We start from the raw sequence: 21532 nt of genomic DNA, 5'->3' as shown, positions 1-21532 counted from the left end.
ATCAGAAAAATATATTCCTTGAAATTCATACATTTAAACACATTGAATAAGAAATTATAATTAGAAATAACTTTCCATTAAACACGTGTAATAACTTTCCTTTAAATACACTTAAATTATAAATAATCCGAAATAATTTTGGAACATATTGAAATTCATATTCATATTTAAACACATTTTAATAACTTGCATTCATTTTTTTTTAATAACATATATTCATATTTAAACAAAATTAATATTAATTTTTAATAACATTAGAAAAAATACATAAGTTTAAACAATATTATATTTAAATTCAGGAATAAATAATTTATTAAATATTAAATAATATTTATAGAATAATATCATATTATTAAATATAAGATTACAAAACTATGTACTTATCTATATGATAGTTTTGTAATATATAAATTTAAAATAAGTTATTTTAATGTTAATTAATTTAAAGTTAATATATAAATAAGTATATATTATTTTAAAATATAGATAAGTATTATAGATAAGTTAAATAAATTATAATTTCATTTTAAAAATATTTTCACCTTTTATAATTTCAAAATTAATAAAAGAAAAGAAAATCACATGGATTTTTAAATAAAAATAATAATAATAAATTCACGCCATCATTTTATCATTAATACAAATTAAAATATATAAAAAAAGGTTGAATGACATTAAATATAATACTTTTGACTATACTTTTCTATTAAACTAATTGTAGGTTTATTAAATATTATATATTATTAAAGAGATTTTATTTAGTTGGTAAAAAAAATTGTTTTATTTTCATGAAATAAAATCAAATGAAATTTTTGATTTAATTCAATGAATAAAAGAGTATATCACCAAACATGGCATACCTTTTGTACATTATATATAACTACTCCTCCATATCAGAGTTTAACTCACACCATCTTGATTTCTCAAGTTAACAGACATCATGAGATTCCAATCCCTTAGTCTCGTCTTCCTTATTTTGTTTGCTTCTGCCACTCTGAATCAAGCTATACCAGGAGGTTGGACTCCCATAAAGAACATCACTGATCCATATGTGATTGAAATAGCCCGTTTCGCAGTTGTCGAGTACAACAAGCAAAAAGGAGTAACATTGGAGTTTGAGAAACTTATCAAAGGTGAATCACAAGTTGTTGCAGGGACCAACTACCATCTCACTCTTTCTGCCAAAGACGGTTCATCTTCTAACAATTATGAAGCTGCTGTGTCGGATCAGCCATTGAAGCACTTAAGGAACCTCACTTCCTTTAAACGTGTTTGAATTATTATATATGGCTTATGTTGTGTTGTTATAGCATTGTTCTCATGTATGCCTTATTATCATATCAATAAAACATTATATTTCTTATATCGTAATGAATTATGGATCTAGTTCTATAACATCATCGTCTAATCATCTCTGCAAACTTTCTTGTTATTATTTTATGAAAAATTTATTTGATTTATATTTGCATTTGATTTGAAGCGGATATATTTTGTGTTCAAATATTTATCTTGTGTTTTCTTTATGCTTTAATGATAAATATTTGTGTTGTATTATTATTTTTTATATTAATCAACAAAAATTATAGTATTTGTGGTGTTTCTTTACTATTACAAATATTAGTTGTGTATTTTTTATTGTATTTTGTAGTGACACTACATCATTATCAGAAGAAGATTTTAGAGACGTATATGCATGTTTGGTGTTTTTTTTCAATGCGTTTTATAGGTAAGGTTGATCATACATAAGTTTGTAATATAAGTTTACTATTTTTTTTTATGTTGGATGTAAATAATATTTAGGCTGGTTACATTTTGGTATAGTTATATTTTGTAATTATATGTTTGTTATATGTTTGAGTTTGATGGAAATATTTTATAGTCATATTTTGGTTACAAAGATATGCATATTTGCTGATTTTATTGTGGTAAAATATAGCGTATAAGTACTAAAAAAAGGGGACATAAATGGAATAATAAAAAAGAATATTTTAAAAAAAAGTCTTTCATCATAGTTGAATAAGACACCATGGTGATAGCTAGAGTGTCAATTATTATATATCATGCTATGATTGGGAATCAAGTCCACGACCTTAATATGTTTCACCACGATTGTTTGAGATAACCTTTGTGATATGTAGCGTGCGACATAGTTTGTCATCGCGGTCATATGCTTGTGCTGGAAAGCAACATACTTACTATTATGCCTTACCCTACCATAGTTGGTCAACCGTGATCGTATATCTTTTCCAACCATGGTGAAAGAGCATTTACGCAGTAGTAACAATTTACCCATATCATATGTCATATGAGAACTCTAGGAATAACACTTTAAAATGAGGACCTAGTTATAAAAATTCTTAGATGCCTAAATTCTTACGCGTAAGGGAAGCAAACATGTTTTTTCTCCTTTCTGGTAAAAATCGTAAGGTACGCGTATAATGCAGGTTCATACGCGTATTACATGAGTACATATGCATATGGGAAGATGCTTGCACTTTTTTTTCTTTCTTTCTCTGATTCCTTGTTCTGGCCATGTCCTGCGTCCGATCCTTGATTCCTTGTGCCTTTATACCTAGATCCAACATGCCACACATACCAAAAGCATAAAAATAGATAACAGAAACTCAAACCAAGAAAATACTATTAAGACACAAACTGACTCGAATTACCCAGAATTAAGCTGAAACTTCTACAATTTACCTGGTTTCTTGATGTATAACTGATGAAAATTCTAGCACAAATGGTGACTAATCAACACTGAAGATCACTTTTTCATTCATTTTCATCTCTAGTTTTTCTTGTTTGTCAATGTAATATCCACTTGTAAAAACTTGTTTGTTTTTGAATAATAATCATAATGAATTGAATATGCATGTTTTGAATCAATCCATTCGTGTTCACTCATATCTTTTTTTCAATATCATACTTTTGTTTAAGAAAAATCAAAAGAGAATGATGAAATTAAAGTACACGAGACTACTGGTTGTATGCTTTTAAATAAAACCTTGTTGACGATGTAAGACATTGTTTCAAATCCATAAACACCGGAGGTATAAGGAAGATAATCCCTAGTCAACGCTTTAGGCCTTAGAGTAGGGGTTTCTTTCTGTACATAAAACCCTCAGTCTTAACTAGGGGTAGGGTAGTCTTCATCTAGTTTGACCGTGCATTCAAATTTCAAAAATGAGAGTATCCCATCTAAGGATCAACCATATAATATCCCTCAGGCGAGGATTGAATCACATATCCCTAATGGTTGTCCCTTACCAAAAAAAGGAGCGAGGCATTCATAACCCTTTCAACAAATCAAGCAAATGTCACATAATTTTTTCTCAAAAGAGAAGAAAAATGAGAAATACAAAGAAATCAAAAGCAAATGAAAAGTCTGCTAAGTCGAAAACTTGAAAATACGTGACTTAGGAGAAAATAAGGGCATCCCGATGGACTGCAAGATTAAAAAGGGATAAGTCCTGGCAAAAATAAGGGAAAGCAAAAAAAAAAGAAAAAAAAAGGAATCAAGAATCCTCAACAAGAGAAAATTCGGGTGGCTACAAGAAAAAGTAAAAGGTGGGTGATTGTCACTCTCAAAATCTCATGGGTTCCTTAACCATCACATCTACTATTCAAAATCCATTTTGAAAATGAGCATTTGTGTTGAGCTAGCTGAACGTAGGACTGAAGAACATCAAGGAGAATGGGTGGGTTAGAAAAGGTTTCGAGCCTTGTATCCTTTACTTCTAAAATCGTGAACCAGGCCACATCATAACCCTCAAAAGACCTAATTGAAGCATGGCTTATTTCGAAAAGCATACTACAGTAGGATCATGTAAAACTGACTCTTAAAGATTTGCTTATCATTTATATTGGTATTGATATGACATATTAACTAATGATTCATTCATTATATGTCATAATTTTAGTGACCATATTTGGATTTCAAAATTTACATAAACATAACGTTAGAATTATCATTTGAAAAATAAACAGTTTTACTTGCGAACAAGCATTTGACATCAAGAAAGTTTCCATAATGGGAAGTTTGATCATACCAAAGGGTAAAACGCCTGAACATTCCCTTGAGAAGAAGTGAATACCACTTCAAGACTCATTCAATCTGGGGCAATCATATCGAGAAGACAAATCTCTCCAAGCTTAGCTAACCAGGGATAAAGTCACTTCAAGGCTCATAATGGGGCATGCCACCTCAAGAGCACAAGAAGTCAAACACTCCCGAAAATGGTTGATCAAGGAGATACAGTTTTAAGACACTGGGGAAAGCCAAATCAAGATCTTCCCATGACAAGACTGCTTCATAATTTGGGATTGGGGAAATTCATGCAGACACCCTACAGTCTGGGGAAGAGGTAGGCTACTAAGGTACACGTTTTCTCCCTATTTTAAAACAGCGCAAAGGTGTGACAACAACTGTTGAGCCTGAAGTTGGCATCAGAGAATCACGTCTTTATGACCTTTATCCTAGTCTTAAATCTCCCACCTCCCGCCACATGAGCATCTGGTTAACCATTGCATAATTCATCACCATGTGGAATCATGTCACTTCGCTCATAGCATGAAGCCTTGAAAATGAACAAGCAAAGCTTTGTGTGTTGCTTTGATTACCTGGAAAGTGCTTGATATATGAGAGCATCTCAATGAATGCCCGATCAGATCACACACTTTCCTCCCCAGCAGGATCAAGTGAACATATCCAGTAGTGGTGGTAACATAAAGCATTCCTTCATTACATGTTCTTTGGTGCGGCTATCGGCGAGTCGAAGTCTACTCTAAACCAAAAAAATCTTACCCTTGTGGATATCATTCATCTATCATAAAATAACCCATGTTTCTATGTAGAATACATAATTTCATGTATTATGAAAAATTAAACATACATTCCATATAGCATGCATATCATGCTTTTCCTTTTCGACTGATATATTTCCCCAACAGAGTATTTTAGTCAATTCCCAAGAGATGAAGCTATAAAAGTCTACCTGTCATTCCATATTCCCAATACACTTACCTTCTCACATTACAACCATTCTCAGTGGGAAAATTTTCGAATATTTTGGTATTTAATCCTCTTCTACCTTGAATACCCGAAAAGGTGTCGCAATTCGCGCATTCAGGGGTACGATGATTAAATAGGGGCAACTGTCATACCCCAAAATTTGCCCTCCCCTTTTTACTTTTCATCTGACGTTTGGTTTGAGATTCATCTGTACTCATTCATATCAAATACGTATGCATCATTCATTCATGTTAGCACTCTCAAACATACATTATAGATTCAAAGTTTGTGGTTATTTATTTTATACCTGACAAAAGCTAGGGTTTGCTTGAGGATCAAGCCCTAGAGATTGTGGTGGTGCAATCAATATGGAATCAAGGGGTGAAACCTTAATTCTTATTGCTTGGGACCATGGTTCATAAATATTACAATCATGATATTTACTTATGCGCAAAACCCTAGTTCTTGGTCTTTGGTACTCATGGATCATGTGGTTTGCCTTTTGAGCCAACGAAAGGTAAGGAGACCCTCCTCCACTTCAGTCACACACATCTTGAATTTAATGGTTTATATTCCCTTTATTTTTTCATTATTTTTTTATGGGCCAAAGAAATTTAAACCGGGTTATTTATATGATGATACAATCTTCAATTTTCACCTATAGGTTAAAAACATGTTTCCTTTTCTTGAACTTACATTTTATTAATTAATTTGTGTATCGATGAAAAATATTTGTCACATATTTCTTTATGCATCAACAATAAATATTTGTGTCCCATTTTTTTATATTAACAAAAAATGATTGTCTTGCACTTTTTTATACATGAATGATAACTTTTTGTCTCCTATTTTGTTATTTATTAATAATAAATATTGACTATTTATTTTTATTGTAAAAAAAGTAATTGTTCTATATTTTTAGAATTATATAATTTGTACTAATAAATTAAATGGCACAGAACAAATATTTTGTCACTAATAAATATTAAATTAAACAAGGAATAAATATTTCATTGAGACAAAGAAAGAAAGTGCATGTCAAATATTATAAAATATAGGAGAAAAATATTTATCATTATTACTTAAAAAAATTGAAAAAAAATAATTTTATCATTTATTAAGATAAAATCAAAAACATAGAACAACCTATTATACAAATGTTTTATATAAATAAATATATATAAAAAAACAGAAACATTGTATGACATTTTTTAGAATAACATTATTTATAATACTTTTGACAACATTTTCCTTGAATGACATTAAATATAATACTTTTGACCATACTTTTCTATTAAACTAATTGTAGGTTTATTAAATATTATATATTATTAAAGAGATTTTATTTAGTTGGTCAAAAAAAATTGTTTTATTTTCATGAAATAAAATCAAATGAAATTTTTGATTTAATTCAATGAATAAAAGAGTATATCACCAAACATGGCATACCTTTTGTACATTATATATAACTACTCCTCCATACCAGAGTTTAACTCACACCATCTTGATTTCTCAAGTTAACAGACATCATGAGATTCCAATCCCTTAGTCTCGTCTTCCTTATTTTGTTTGCTTCTGTCACTCTGAATCAAGCTATACCAGGAGGTTGGACTCCCATAAAGAACATCACTGATCCATATGTGATTGAAATAGCCCGTTTCGCAGTTGTCGAGTACAACAAGCAAAAAGGAGCAACATTGGAGTTTGAGAAACTTATCAAAGGTGAATCACAGGTTGTTGCAGGGACCAACTACCACCTCACTCTTTCTGCCAAAGACGGTTCATCGTCTAACAATTATGAAGCTGCTGTGTCGGATCAGCCATTGAAGCACTTAAGGAACCTCACTTCCTTTAAACGTGTTTGAATTATTATATATGGCTTATGTTGTGTTGTTATAGCATTGTTCTCATGTATGCCTTATTATCATATTAATAAAATATTATATTTCTTATATCGTAATGGATTATGGATCTAGTTCTATAACATCATCGTCTAATCATCTCTGCAAACTTTCTTGTTATTATTTTATGAAAAATTTATTTGATTTATATTTGCATTTGATTTGAAGCGGATATATTTTGTCGTTCAAATATTTATCTTGTGTTTTCTTTATGCTTTAATGATAAATATTTGTGTTGTATTATTATTTTTTATATTAATCAACAAAAAATATAGTATTTGTGGTGTTTCTTTACTATTACAAATATTAGTTGTGTATCTTTTATTGTATTTTGTAGTGACACTACATCATTATCAGAAGAAGATTTTAGAGACGTATATGCATGTTTGATGTTTTTTTTCAATGCGTTTTATAGGTAAGGTTGATCATACATAAGTTTGTAATATAAGTTTACTACTCCCTCCGTTTCTTTTTAAGTGTCGTTTTAGAAGATTTTTTTTGTTCCTATTTAAGTGTCGTTTTGATGTTTTAATGTTACAATTTGTCAATTATACCCTTACTATTTAAATAACTCAACTTTATATTTTCCATAAATTTTTCTTTCTTAATATATGTAATAACTCACTCCACATTTTCCATAAAATTCTCTTTCTTAATACGTACTCTCATTCCCATACATAACTCCCATTCCTATTCAAAGTATTGGCTGGTCAATAAAAATTAAATTCAAATGATAGCTTCCAATGTTACATAGAAAAATGTATTAGCATTAAATTTTGTCAAAGGAACAAATTTACCAATTGAAGACTTAAAATTCTATAAAAAGGATCAGTAGCATTGTTTAAATTATCAAGTGCAAAACAAAAGAGCTCTGGTGGAAACAACAAAAGACTCCATGGATGTTCAAAAAAAAGAAAGAGTGGAAGACTCATTGGAGCAAGAAGAAGGAGAAATAGTGGAAGACTCTTTTGACAAGATACAAGAACAAGATGACAACGAAGATGAAGTATTATCAAGAGTTGTATTGGATTTTGATTTAAATGAAGAGGCAGATTATGAATTTGATTTGAACAAATTTCCTGAAGAAGAAGAAGAAAACAGAAAAGAATCTTCCCACCATGTTGAGTTTCGACCTGTGATAAAAAAGATGATAAAAAAACTTCTTCCAAAATTTTATTGAAAAATATTTGTGAACTAAGTATGGAGTATCTATTTTAGATTTGGCTTAAGTGCATAAGGTATAGGAGTTGTTATTTAAGAAGTCATTGTTATTGTTTTTTTTATTTACTCCTTGTTATTGCTTAATAAGTATGGAGAAGAATTCCTTGTTATTGCTTTTTTTATTGATACAATTTAGGAACTGCATTTCTTACGTTCATTCTTATTGTATTTTTTTATTGAATTCCTATATTTGCTAAAGTTTTGGAACTTAACTTGTTACGTGCAGGAACATTATTTTTTTATGGCTAAAGTTTAGGAATTTAAAAAAAAAAACTCTATTTGAAATTTTCAAATGTGACTACATCCCAATTACAATAAGTATTACTCCATGTTTAAGTAATTTTTGACTTCTTGTACTAATATTGGATCACACTTAATTTGAATTGGTAGTTGTCCTACTCTTTCAAGCCTTTCCTTATTTACATGAGGAATTTTATATTTATTGGAACCTTTCTCTTTCATGATCTCTATCATGCATAGTTGCAATGATACAAATATACGATTGGACTTAATTGAAGGAAAATTTTCAAATGACTTCACCACTGCACTGATAAGTTCATCAATAGTTTTCGGTGCTTCCTTGTATTGCAATGATTGTATAGCCGAGAAAAAACCAAGGTCTAAGATATTCAAATCTGGAGAGTTTGCAGGCTGACACATTAAACGAATATCAAACCCATCCTTGGTGGCAGCTTCACGGAATAAAGGATCATCATGGTTTATATGCGTCCTTGCGTTATCCTGCTGGATAAATATTGTTGACTCAAATTCATCTCTTGGCCATTTTTCTCTTATAGCGGGTAGAACTTTGTCAATAAGGAATGATCTTACCACATCTCTATTTACCGTAGTTATTGCTTTTGTTACCATTGTTCCCGCAACTCTGTTAATACTTGACCTTATAGCCGGTTCATGGGTAACAAACGGAAAAACACCAATTTTACCCGAAAAAGTTTCATTTTCTTCTGAGTCAAATCGTGGTCGAGTTTGAGCAACTAAGAACATAACTTTGGCAATGAAATTTTTGCTCTTACATGTCCGATATGGCTCATCTTCATCTGGGAGCAAATAATACTTCTCGGATTTTTTAGTCATATAAAACCATTTTTCATCAATATGAATAATATTGTGCATGCTCTTAAACATTGGATCATGTGGTGTACCTTCAAGCATTGATAAACAAAATTCCAGCCTAGATATTTTGTTTTCTTCTTTCAACAGTGGTTTTATGGCATTTGAATTACGCCGTATAGCCCCTGATTTTATAAGCCTGAACACCGATGTTGGATTGGTTTTCAACGCAAAAGCTAAAGATCGAATGTTTGTTCTTTGACTAAAAGGAAGTTCACGAATTTGATTCTCATCAATTGAAATTCTCTTACGTCCACAATTTTTTGTCTTCCTATGAGAGACATCACGTGTTTCACTTTCTTTTGCTCTTTTCCAAATACGTTGAACAGTTCTTAGAGGAACCGAATTTGATGAAGCCACCTCATTTGTAGCTCCTTTACGTAATTTTCCATCAACGCTTTTTTGTAGTAGCTCATGATAAATATACATGCGTTCTTCATTGCTTAAGATTCTTAATCTCTTTTTTTCTCTAGGTTCTGCTTCAACATTTTCTGCAATATACACTGTAAATTTTTAAAAAACAAAACGATTACTAGAAACAAGCAAAACTTAGATTTGAATTACGCCACAATATGATTCCACCATTATTTTACATAAAAACATGAGATAAAAACATGAGATAAATTATAGGAATTAAAAGTAACCAAACACACATGAAATTAAAAAATATACCTGTGTCATTGTTTGTTTCAACCTCCTCTTGTAAGTTATCTTCACAGGACTCATCAATATTATTGGTTGCTTCAAACTCCTCTTCTAAGTTATCTTCATCAAACTCATATAACTCAAATATATGTTGGTTTGTTAATGATGTTTCTGTATCACTATCTAAATCCATATTTTATGAGTTGTAAATATTTTGAACTTATAATATGAAACCATACTATATGTACTACTGGTTTTAATTTTTCGGTGGGAAACTTAAGTTTTTATTAAAATAATTGGAGGGAATATTTTTTCCTTTAGCCATTCATTGAAACAATAAGCAATAAGTTTTCCTTTAGCCATTAATGAAAATGCAAGCAGTACGTATTCCTATAGCAAGCAATATTAATTCCAAAAATTTAGGAGTAGTTGAAAAATGCAACGGAAGAGAGAGAGAGTTATGTGAAGAAAATTATGGAATTAGTTATTTGAAGTAAATAATTTAATGAGTACTTATATTAATGAATTTTATTTAGAAAGAGAAAGTATATGGTGGATTAAAATGAGGGTACAATGGGAAAAAAATTATAACAATTCATTTATCTTGGTTGGAGAGCTTTATGCTAAAACGACACTTAAAAAGAAACGGAGGGAGTATTTTTTTTATGTTGGATGTAAATAATATTTAGGCTGGTTACATTTTGGTATAGCTATATTTTGTAATTATATGTTTGTTATATTTTTGAGTTTGATGAAAATATTTTATAGTCATATTTTGGTTACAAAGATATGCATATTTGCTGATTTTATTGTGGTAAAATATAGCGTATAAGTACTAAAAAAAGGGGACATAAATAGAATAATTAAAAAGATTATTTAAAAAAAAAGTATTTTATCAGAGTTGAATAAGACACTATGGTGATAGCTAGAATGTCAATTATTATATATCATGTTATGGTTGGGAATCAAGTCCACGACCTTAATATATTTCACCACGGTTGTTTGAGATAACCTTTGTGATATGTAGCGTGCGACATAGTTTGTCATCACGGTCATATGATCGTATCTCTTTTTTCACAGTGGTGAAAGAAGATTTACATAGTAGTGGCAATTTACCCATATCATATGTCATATGAGAACTCTGGAAATAACACTTTCAAACGAGGAACTAGTTGTAAAAATTCTTAGATGCCTAAACCGTAGTTGGAAACTCAATAGTCATTAAGGATTTAACAACTATGGACACACAAACACTTTTTTTAAAATTACAGGTACACGAGATGGAACTTAAAAGACTTGTCATAGATGATGAACGAGAAAAGAAAAATAAAAGTCTAGCACTCATAGTAGAGGAATCTGACTCTAATAGTGACATGTCCCTTATAGTAAAGAACTTTAAAAGATTCTTGAGGCATGAAAAGAAACAAAGAGAGGAACAAGAAAATGATAGGGAGAAAGCCTCATTCATCCCAACATGTTACTTATGTGGAAACAAAGGACACATCGGGCCAAAATTTCCTTTAGCAAAAAACTAAAACTAAAAACAAATATAAGAAACCTCATAAAAATGGAAAGAAAGATTATGCTTCATGGGAAGACAGTGATATGGAAACCTCATACAATGAAGAAGAAGCCAATATCTATCTCATGGTAAATCATCAAGATTCTGAGGTAACCTCATACTTTTCTTATCATAATGTTTTTTGCATTTGTAAGAAACTAACAAAAGAAACAAGCAAATTGGAACAAATTGTCTCCACATCCAAGGATATTATTTCCTCTCTTGAACTTAAAAATAAAAACCTTGAGAAATAAATATAAATCCTTACAAAAAGACAAATTGAACTTGACAAGTATAATGAATGTGATACTTTGAAAAATGAAATTTTCGATCTTCAAAAGACACTTGTCAAGTTCACCAAGAGAAGAGATACCTTGAATCTTCTATTAGGAACTCAAAGAGCATCGTACAACAAAGCCTATGTACGAAAACTCTTGTAAAAGATTAAGATATTTCTAACAAGTTATTATGGTTTGACTGTCGAAACTAATTTGCTGAATTTTCACAGGAAGATCCTTGTCGCCTTAATTAAATTGATAGACTTCCAAAAGTATATCCTTTTTGCCATACGGTGGTAATTAAATTGTTGGACTTCCACAAGAAGATCCCTGCCATCCTATGGGGTAATAAAACTATTGAACTTTCACGAGAAGATCCTTCCTGCCATATAGAGTAATTAAATTGTTAAGCTTCTATATGAAGTTCCTTGCCATCATATGGGATAATTAAATTGTTGGACTTCGATAGGAAGATCCTGGTCGTTCTACGGGGTAATGAAATTGTTGGAATTCCACAAGAAGATCCTTGTCGCCCTACAGGATAATTAAACTATTGGACTTCCACAAGAACACTACTACAAATAATAGATTTTATGACAAAACTTTCACCCACCCAACAAAAAATCGACATAACCAAGACGCGCTATGTTTTGTTTAAAAAAAAATTAAATACCACATAATTCCTCGGTTTCTAAATATAATTGAAGGGAAAATAGTTACAGACCGGACATGCTTCGAATCCCAACAATAGCAGTTTATATTTTTATTTCTTTAAAATGGTGTCTTTTTTTTATGTTATAAATTAGTGATCTAATCCTTTAATTATCTTTAATAATTGAGGGATTACATAATCAGATTTTAATATAAAAGCATTCGCTAATCAGATTTTATCATAAATCTAACTTATATGTAGTCACTCCAAACTTGTATGCATCAGGCTTTGGGATGGATTGCAAGACAGGAAAAATCTTCTATGTTCTTCTATCTTGAATAAAATATTTTTGGTAAAGTACACTTTTTGATTCCTTAACTATACCCTTCGGTTCAAATTGATCCCTTAATTTTTTTGTGTTAGATTGATCCCTTAACTCTTTAAAATGTGTTAAGTTAGTCTTTTTTTTCTAATTAGCGGCGGATTTAGCGACCGATTTTTGAATTTTTCTGTCGCTAATTAGACGAAAAGGACTAACATGATAAGTTTTAAAGAGTTAAGGAACCAATCTGACACGAAAAAAAATTAAGGGACTAATTTAAACCTAAAGGCATAGTTAAGGGACCAAAAATGATATTTTGTCAATATTTTTTTTGCTCTTGCATCCATCACAACATAATGGTGTTAATGTTGTTGTTTTTATTTTTGGAATAACCTTCCTATGTTGTCAATTAAAGAAAACATTCCAAAATTTATTGTTTTTCTCGGTTGACAATATTGAGGAATTTATTCTTAAACATGTTGTAAATTGCAAGTACATGTATCTTGTTATCTTTCTTGTGAAAACATTTGTCATGAAAACATTTGCTCAAGATAATGAAATATTTGAACAGATCTCTAGGATGGATTGCAAGTGTAAAAATAAATTATCATGGTAGGAACAAATAACTTATCAAAAATTGGATGCATGCAATCCATTGAACTTGAAAAGAATGCACACAAATGATATACAACAAAATCTGGATAATAACAAAGATTTGTTGTCCTCCAAGAATAACTTGAAAATATTTGTTGTTCTCCAAGAATTCATTGTTAAAATCTAGATTTGTATAAATAATTTATTTTAATATTCTGTGTAAATAATTTATTTATTTTTAAAAAAAACTTACATCTCTTATTTTTTTTTATAGAAACCGAGAGGTATGTGGCGTTTGGGATGAAACATATTTTTTTTTGTATTTTTTATTTAAGCAGAAACACGTTTTACCTCGGTTTTAAGTAATAATCAAGGGAAAATATAAGCGTGTTTATTTCTTTCTTTCTTCGTTCTTAAACAAATCTTTGTGGTCTATTTAATGAGTATCAACGCTCAAAACACTTCCATTAGTGATTCGCATGAAACCTAAAAATATTATAAAAGCATCATGAATATTAAAAATTGATAATGAAACATCTATAATATAAGAAAAGAAGATGTTGTGGAAAATACAACTTTCCCCAATTTATAATTCTGCCATGTCACCAATTTGAGGGTAATTTGTGTCCCAAATTTACTTTTTGCAAACAAACTACCATAATTTGCATTATTAGGTTACTAGTTATTCTATTTACTTCCATCTTACCTTATATTGCAACTTCGTTTGCTTTGGTTGGTTACAAAGACACTATCTGATTCAACTTTATCACATAAACTAAAGTTCAACCTTTTCATAGATTTCAGTATGTGTTCGCTTTTGTGTTCGTGTTCATTTTTTTTCTTCATATTTTGATGTTTGTGAGCTACTCTGATTCTCTTATGGTTGTTGTTATATTGATGTTTTGTGAGCAACTATGTTTTATTTTTTTAATTTGTTATGTGAAATTGTTATTTTTGACGTTTGTGAGCAACTATGTTTATGTGGTTCGATTCTGTTTGCGTCCATATTTGTGTATGTCTTTATGTATTACTAATTTTCATTTAACTATTTTCGTAGGAACTGTGAAATGGCAAGGCCATTTATTGTTAAGTGTTTTGAATGGAAGACAAACATTAGGCCACAAGTTAAGTACAATCGACAACCCAAGTACTTAAGAAATGGTGTGCACAAGTACGTACACCCCATTCTTTTCCATCCGGTTTATTGTAAAACTTTGAAAATGACTTGATTTTGGATCAAGTGCTTCTAGTTGAATATGAAGATTATGAATTAAATGGATGATGTACTTGACGTTGGATCAAGCACATGCGTCACATTCAATTGAATTTGATTTTTAAAAACACTTGACGTTTAATCGAGTTTATTTATGTTCTTTTCGAAAATGTTCTTTTTAGATCGCTTTTGATTATTTCTTAGTTAACAAGTGATGAGAGGAATAAAATGGAAAGTGATAAAAGTGTTATATGTTCATGGGAGTGGGGTACATTTTGTCCAAATATGGGGGATAATCATACACCGTACATAAAATTAAATCATGCACATGAGAATAAATCAAATGGTAAGAAGAAATCAAGCAACATTCACAACCATGACCCATGCACACAAACAAAAGCAAAAGAAAAGGAAATAAATTATAATGTATTCTACTTAAAAATTAATTCCTAAGACTAATCATGATTAATTTTTAGCATCAAGCATTAACATGCACCAAAGTAAAAAAGGGATTAAAAGGTAATAATCATATATTTCAACCTCTAAGATTAACATTAGTTCACAACTACACAATTAAGTTTTAACCAAAAATCCAATGGACATGTTATTTAACTTCTACAATCTAATTGAAGATTATTCTAAAAAATTAATGGGTAATTCTCTAAACTAGAGTGCATTCTAATTATCATTTCTAAAATTCTAAACGTATTTTAAATCGTAAGAAAATATAAAATCTAAAAATCTAAGTGTTAACATTATTTTTCGAAGTATTTTCCCTGTAATATGTGATAAAAGATTTTATTAAAAAGAATATTGAAAAAACCAAGTAATAATAAAAAAGAAAAAAAAAAGAATAGGCAAGGGGTGTGTTGTCATTAGTAGGATGTATGAATCATTTAGATTGGGCTTGACAAAGCAAAGCCCAACACAAGGCAGTGTCAATCCAGGAGGGAGTATACGCAAGAAATAGTGGGTTTATGAAGGAACTTCAATGGGCCCAAGGGCCCTAAGCCTATATCAAGGAGGCCAATAGAGTGGGGAGATGTCTGGATATCTCAATCATGTTTCTTGTTTGAAAACGCGTTATCAGAATGTGAGACAAGAGTTAAAAACTCAGTCGCGCCGGAAATCACCTCTGGCGGCGGCGGAGGTCAAAAACCTTTAATCAACCATCAAATCAATCGTCCTAGTCCCCTCTTCCACAATCCACAATTCGTTTCCATGATTCTTCTCTCATCCCTCAAACCAAAGAAAAACACTTATGAGCCATAAACTACTAAAATCAGAAATCAAACGTTGAAATGGAGCAATTTGGAGTCCAAACCCTAGGGGTTTGGATCCACGGACAAGAACCACAACGCAGTAACACAATTAGCATGAATTGAATGATGAAGACGAAGTAAAAATCAGTCTCTTTTTTCTTCTTGTTGTCATACCCCCAAAAATTTCCCTCCCCTTTTCACTTTTCATCTGACTTTTGGTTTGAGATTCATCTGCACTTATTTATACCAAATACAAGTGCATCGTTCATTCATGTTAGAACTCTTAAACATACATCATAGATTCAAAGTTTGTGGTTAATTATACTTTACAAAAGCTAGGGTTTACTTGAGGATCAAGCCTTAGAGATTGTGGTGGTACAATCAATATGGAATCAAGGGGTAAAACCCTAATTCTTATTTCTTGGGACCTTTGTTCATGAAAATTGCAATCATGGTATTTACTTATGCATAAAACCCTAGTTCTTGGTCTTTGGTACTCATGGATTATGTGGTTTGCCTTTTGAGTTTGGGTTTGATCTTGAAACCCTAATCTTGGGGCCATTTGTTGGAGATTTGATTGTGGAGCTTCTTGTTTGGTTTGAGTTCTTTGATTAGATGGTTTGCATCATGAAACCCTAATCATGGATATTTGGTATTGGTGGACAGTGTGGTCTTGTGATTGACTAAAAACCTAATTCATTGGAGTGTGGTTCTTGATCATTATGGTATGCATCATCAAGTGTACTATTATTCTTTAGAATAACTCATCAAGTTGACCATTGGATTTACATACCTACATGCTTGATGATCCATCTAATCCAAGGCATTTTTTAAGCTTTCATTCAAGTCATGTTGCATTCTAGTTTCCATTCAAGTCCATTGATTCTAGGTCTATGGTGCATTCAGTCTATTGCTCCATGCTTCATAGTCCATTGGCTCATGATTCTTAATACATTCAAGGTCCTCATAAATGGCATGTTTCATTCAAATGTCATAGTCCATTGGTTCAAGTTATTGGTGCATTCATTGTTTCATTTTTGGTCCATTGGGTCTTGTTCCATTATGCATTCCTATTCCATTGACTTCATGCTTCGTGGAGCATTTATTGTGCATTAGTCCATGTTCCATAGTGCATTGGTTCTTGTTTCCTAATCTATTGGTCTTTGATTCATGGTGTATTCCAAGTCCACTTGTTCCTGATTCATGGTAAATATTCATAGTCCATTGGTTCATGTGTTATCATGCATTCATAGTCCATATTGGTCAAGTTTTTAAAGACCATGGTTCATTCATTTCAAACTATGATCTAAATATGAATTTGGGGAAAAGTCATAATTTGAATCAAAGGCATGTTTCGTTGAATCAAAGGGATATTTCCATTCAAATTTTCTCATTTAACCATACAAGTATCATTTTACAAGGTCCATATAAAAAATACAAAAAAAAAACAAATTTGACCTACAATTAACTTTTGTTCAACTGTTGACTTTTTTGTCAACCAACTAACCAAAGTCAACTGACCTAAAATTACACATTCCTAATCCTAATGATCCATTGTGTCGTCATTCCTTGCATTCATTCCATTTGATTCCATGGTAAAACCTTTCTTTATGAGCCAGTAAACCTTGGATTTCTTCAACTTCCCACCATGAACCTCCATGCCAAGCTTCAATCATGACCATGTCTCTAAGCTTGTTTCAGTCGTGCATACAATTATTGAATTAATTGCAACATTGCACAATATACCATAAGATAAAGACAATCTATATTCATCAAATGCATGGTAAAGCCTACATACAAGCACATGATTGGTATTCATTCAAGTATAACTGTTGCAACCCTTGATTTATAACAAGCTAAGACATAACATGCATCAGTTCATATCTCTCTTGTACAAACCAAAGCCAATAATGCATTAAATAGTACCAACATAACATAACATAGTAGGCTAATTAGTCATAGCACATTATCAAGACAGATCCAACACCAATGCATAAATGCTAGCAGCTCATACCACATTCCAAGCAATAATGCATCATAGCAGAAATAACAAACATTTATGTATAAGTAGGCTATGAATTCACATTTAAATATGTTTATAACATCCATGTAAACATCACAACAAACCAATACATAAGAAACAACAACAGCAGACAAGTATAACAAGGTAGCCACAATGCAAGCATCACTTAACAGTAATTCATACATCATGGCAGGCCATAAAATCTAAGCAGCATTGCAGACCTACTACGTTGCATCAACCATCATTCATAGCAGGAAATAATGCAACATATCTAACTCAACAACAATTCAAACCTACCATAACCAACAACAAGCAACAATGGAACATCACAAAGACACTCACATCATAACATAATTTATGCAACCTCAGTTCACTCAATCTAGCTGTCACAACTCCACCTCCTAAATTCCTAACTTATTGCTGCATCACCACTTAATCCATAACTAACTCAACTAACCTCATGCCTAACCTAACTAACTACCTACCAAAAATTTCTAACAGAAAAAAACCACCTAACTAACTAACAGAGTTGAGTTCAGTCTGTCATAACAATTCTCTAACAACCTTAACAGTTTTTCCTAACAAACTTCCACACTCATTTTCGAGGCCAACTAACTAACCACCTCTAATTGGTTTGGTTTATCTACTCATAAAAAGAAAAGAAAACATAGTAAAGATTCTTGTCATTACACAAATCTTAGATGAATTGGTCTTCAATCGCAGAAAACTCTTGAAAATCTGAATCCACCTTGAAAATCTGAATTATCCAGCCTTAGAACATGTTTTTTCTTAGTAAAATCGTCCAAACCTTGTAAAATAGTGTTAAGGAGTTAAATACTCAAAATTTGGGCTTTCTGAATATTTGGGCTTTAATACGCGTAATGACCAGTGTCATACGCGTATTGCCTTATTCCTTGAAGACATACATTACGTGTACGCCAATATAGTGGCCTCTCAAGCATGCCCTTACACGTACGGTACGCGTATGGACAAAAGCTTGTTTTTGTTCCTCTTCCTAGTGAAACTCGCATGGTACGAGTAATAGTCATGGTCATACGCGTAACACCTTTGTTCTTACGCGTAAGGGAAGCAAACATGTTTTTTCTCCTTTCTGGTAAAAATCGTAAGGTACGCGTATAATGCAGGTTCATACGCGTATTACATGAGTACATATGCATATGGGAAGATGCTTGCACTTTTTTTTCTTTTTTTCTCTAATTCCTTGTTCTGGCCATGTCCTGCGTCCGATCCTTGATTCCTTGTGCCTTTATACCTAGATCCAACATGCCACGCATACCAAAAGCATAAAAATAGATAACAGAAACTCAAACCAAGAAAATACTATTAAGACACAAACTGACTCGAATTACCCAGAATTAAGATGAAACTTCTACAATTTACCTGGTTTCTTGATGTATAACTGATGAAAATTCTAGCACAAATGGTGACTAATCAACACTGAAGATCACTTTTTCATTCATTTTCATCTCTAGTTTTTCTTGTTTGTCAATGTAATATCCACTTGTAAAAACTTGTTTGTTTTTGAATAATAATCATAATGAATTGAATATGCATGTTTTGAATCAATCCATTCGTGTTCACTCATATCTTTTTTTCAATATCATACTTTTGTTTAAGAAAAATCAAAAGAGAATGATGAAATTAAAGTACACGAGACTACTGGTTGTATGCTTTTAAATAAAACCTTGTTGACGATGTAAGGCATTGTTTCAAATCCATAAACACCGGAGGTATAAGGAAGATAATCCCTAGTCAACGCTTTAGGCCTTAGAGTAGGGAAAGCAAAAAAAAAAAGAAAAAAAAAGGAATCAAGAATCCTCAACAAGAGAAAATTCGGGTGGCTACAAGAAAAAGTAAAAGGTGGGTGATTGTCACTCTCAAAATCTCATGGGTTCCTTAACCATCACATCTACTATTCAAAATCCATTTTGAAAATGAGCATTTGTGTTGAGCTAGCTGAACGTAGGACTGAAGAACATCAAGGAGAATGAGTGGGTTAGAAAAGGTTTCGAGCCTTGTATCCGTTACTTCTAAAATCGTGAACCAGGCCACATCATAACCCTCAAAAGACCTAATTGAAGCATGGTTTATTTCGAAAAGCATACTACAGTAGGATCATGTAAAACTGACTCTTAAAGATTTTCTTATCATTTATATTGGTATTGATATGACATATTAACTAATGATTCATTCATTATATGTCATAATTTTAGTGACCATATTTGGATTTCAAAATTTACATAAACATAACGTTAGAATTATCATTTGAAAAATAAACAGTTTTACTTGCGAACAAGCATTTGACATCAAGAAAGTTTCCATAATGGGAAGTTTGATCATACCAAAGGGTAAAACGCCTGAACATTCCCTTGAGAAGAAGTGAATACCACTTCAAGACTCATTCAATCTGGGGCAATCATATCGAGAAGACAAATCTCTCCAAGCTTAGCTAACCAGGGATAAAGTCACTTCAAGGCTCATAATGGGGCATGCCACCTCAAGAGCACAAGAAGTCAAACACTCCCGAAAATGGTTGATCAAGGAGATACAGTTTTAAGACACTGGGGAAAGCCAAATCAAGATCTTCCCATGACAAGACTGCTTCATAATTTGTGATTGGGGAAATTCATGCAGACACCCTACAGTCTGGGGAAGAGATAGGCTACTAAGGTACACGTTTTCTCCCTATTTTAAAACAGCGCAAAGGTGTGACAACAACTGTTGAGCCTGAAGTTGGCATCAGAGAATCACGTCTTTATGACCTTTATCCTAGTCTTAAATCTCCCACCTCCCGCACATGAGCATCTGGTTAACCATTGCATAATTCATCACCATGTGGAATCATGTCACTTCGCTCATAGCATGAAGCCTTGAAAATGAACAAGCAAAGCTTTTGTGTGTTGCTTTGATTACCTGGAAAGTGCTTGATATATGAGAGCATCTCAATGAATGCCCGATCAGATCACACACTTTCCTCCCCAGCAGGATCAAGTGAACATATCCAGTAGTGGTGGTAACATAAAGCATTCCTTCATTACATGTTCTTTGGTGCGGCTATCGGCGAGTCGAAGTCTACTCTACACCAAAAAAATCTTACCCTTGTGGATATCATTCATCTATCATAAAATAACCCATGTTTCTATGTAGAATACATAATTTCATGTATTATGAAAAATTAAACATACATTCCATATAGCATGCATATCATGCTTTTCCTTTTCGACTGATATATTCCCCAACAGAGTATTTTAGTCAATTCCCAAGAGATGAAGCTATAAAAGTCTACCTGTCATTCCATATTCCCAATACACTTACCTTCTCACATTACAACCATTCTCAGTGGGAAAATTTTCGAATATTTTGGTATTTAATCCTCTTCTACCTTGAATACCCGAAAAGGTGTCGCAATTCGCGCATTCAGGTTTAAGATGATTAAATAGGGGCAACTGTCATACCCCAAAATTTGCCCCCCCCTTTTTACTTTTCATCTGACGTTTGGTTTGAGATTCATCTGTACTCATTCATATCAAATACGTATGCATCATTCATTCATGTTAGCACTCTCAAACATACATTATAGATTCAAAGTTTGTGGTTATTTATTTTATACCTGACAAAAGCTAGGGTTTGCTTGAGGATCAAGCCCTAGAGATTGTGGTGGTGCAATCAATATGGAATCAAGGGGTGAAACCTTAAT

General features: G+C 31.9%; 1 protein-coding gene and 1 long non-coding RNA gene across 2 annotated transcripts; one reads left to right on the top strand and one right to left on the bottom strand.

The window, feature by feature from the left end:
* Positions 1–894: 894 nt before the first annotated feature.
* LOC127103706 (uncharacterized) lies at positions 895–6724 on the top strand. Its single transcript, XR_007794793.1, has 2 exons — positions 895–1016; positions 6617–6724. It is a non-coding gene; the product is annotated as an uncharacterized LOC127103706 (long non-coding RNA).
* A 1730-nt stretch (positions 6725–8454) lies between these two features.
* Positions 8455–10366, bottom strand: LOC127104814 (uncharacterized). Its single transcript, XM_051041968.1, has 2 exons — positions 9937–10366; positions 8455–9767 (listed from the first exon to the last, which is right to left on the bottom strand). The coding sequence occupies exons 1-2, from the start codon at positions 10100–10102 to the stop codon at positions 8455–8457; spliced, it is 1479 nt and encodes a 492-aa protein (XP_050897925.1). The 5' UTR covers positions 10103–10366.
* Positions 10367–21532: the final 11166 nt, after the last annotated feature.

Source organism: Lathyrus oleraceus, chromosome 7, assembly GCF_024323335.1.
Source record: "Lathyrus oleraceus cultivar Zhongwan6 chromosome 7, CAAS_Psat_ZW6_1.0, whole genome shotgun sequence".
Lineage (NCBI taxonomy): Eukaryota > Viridiplantae > Streptophyta > Magnoliopsida > Fabales > Fabaceae > Lathyrus > Lathyrus oleraceus.
This window is presented reverse-complemented; position numbering and strand designations above follow the sequence as displayed.

What these genes read in the sequence shown, in the direction of transcription:
- LOC127104814 (XM_051041968.1), bottom strand. Translation starts at nt 10,102, where the DNA reads ATGGATTTAGATAGTGATACAGAAACATCATTAACAAACCAACATATA. An exon ending in TGAAACAAACAATGACACAG is followed by an intron (nt 9,768 to 9,936) that starts GTATATTTTTTA and finishes AAAAATTTACAG; the next exon opens with TGTATATTGCAGAAAATGTT.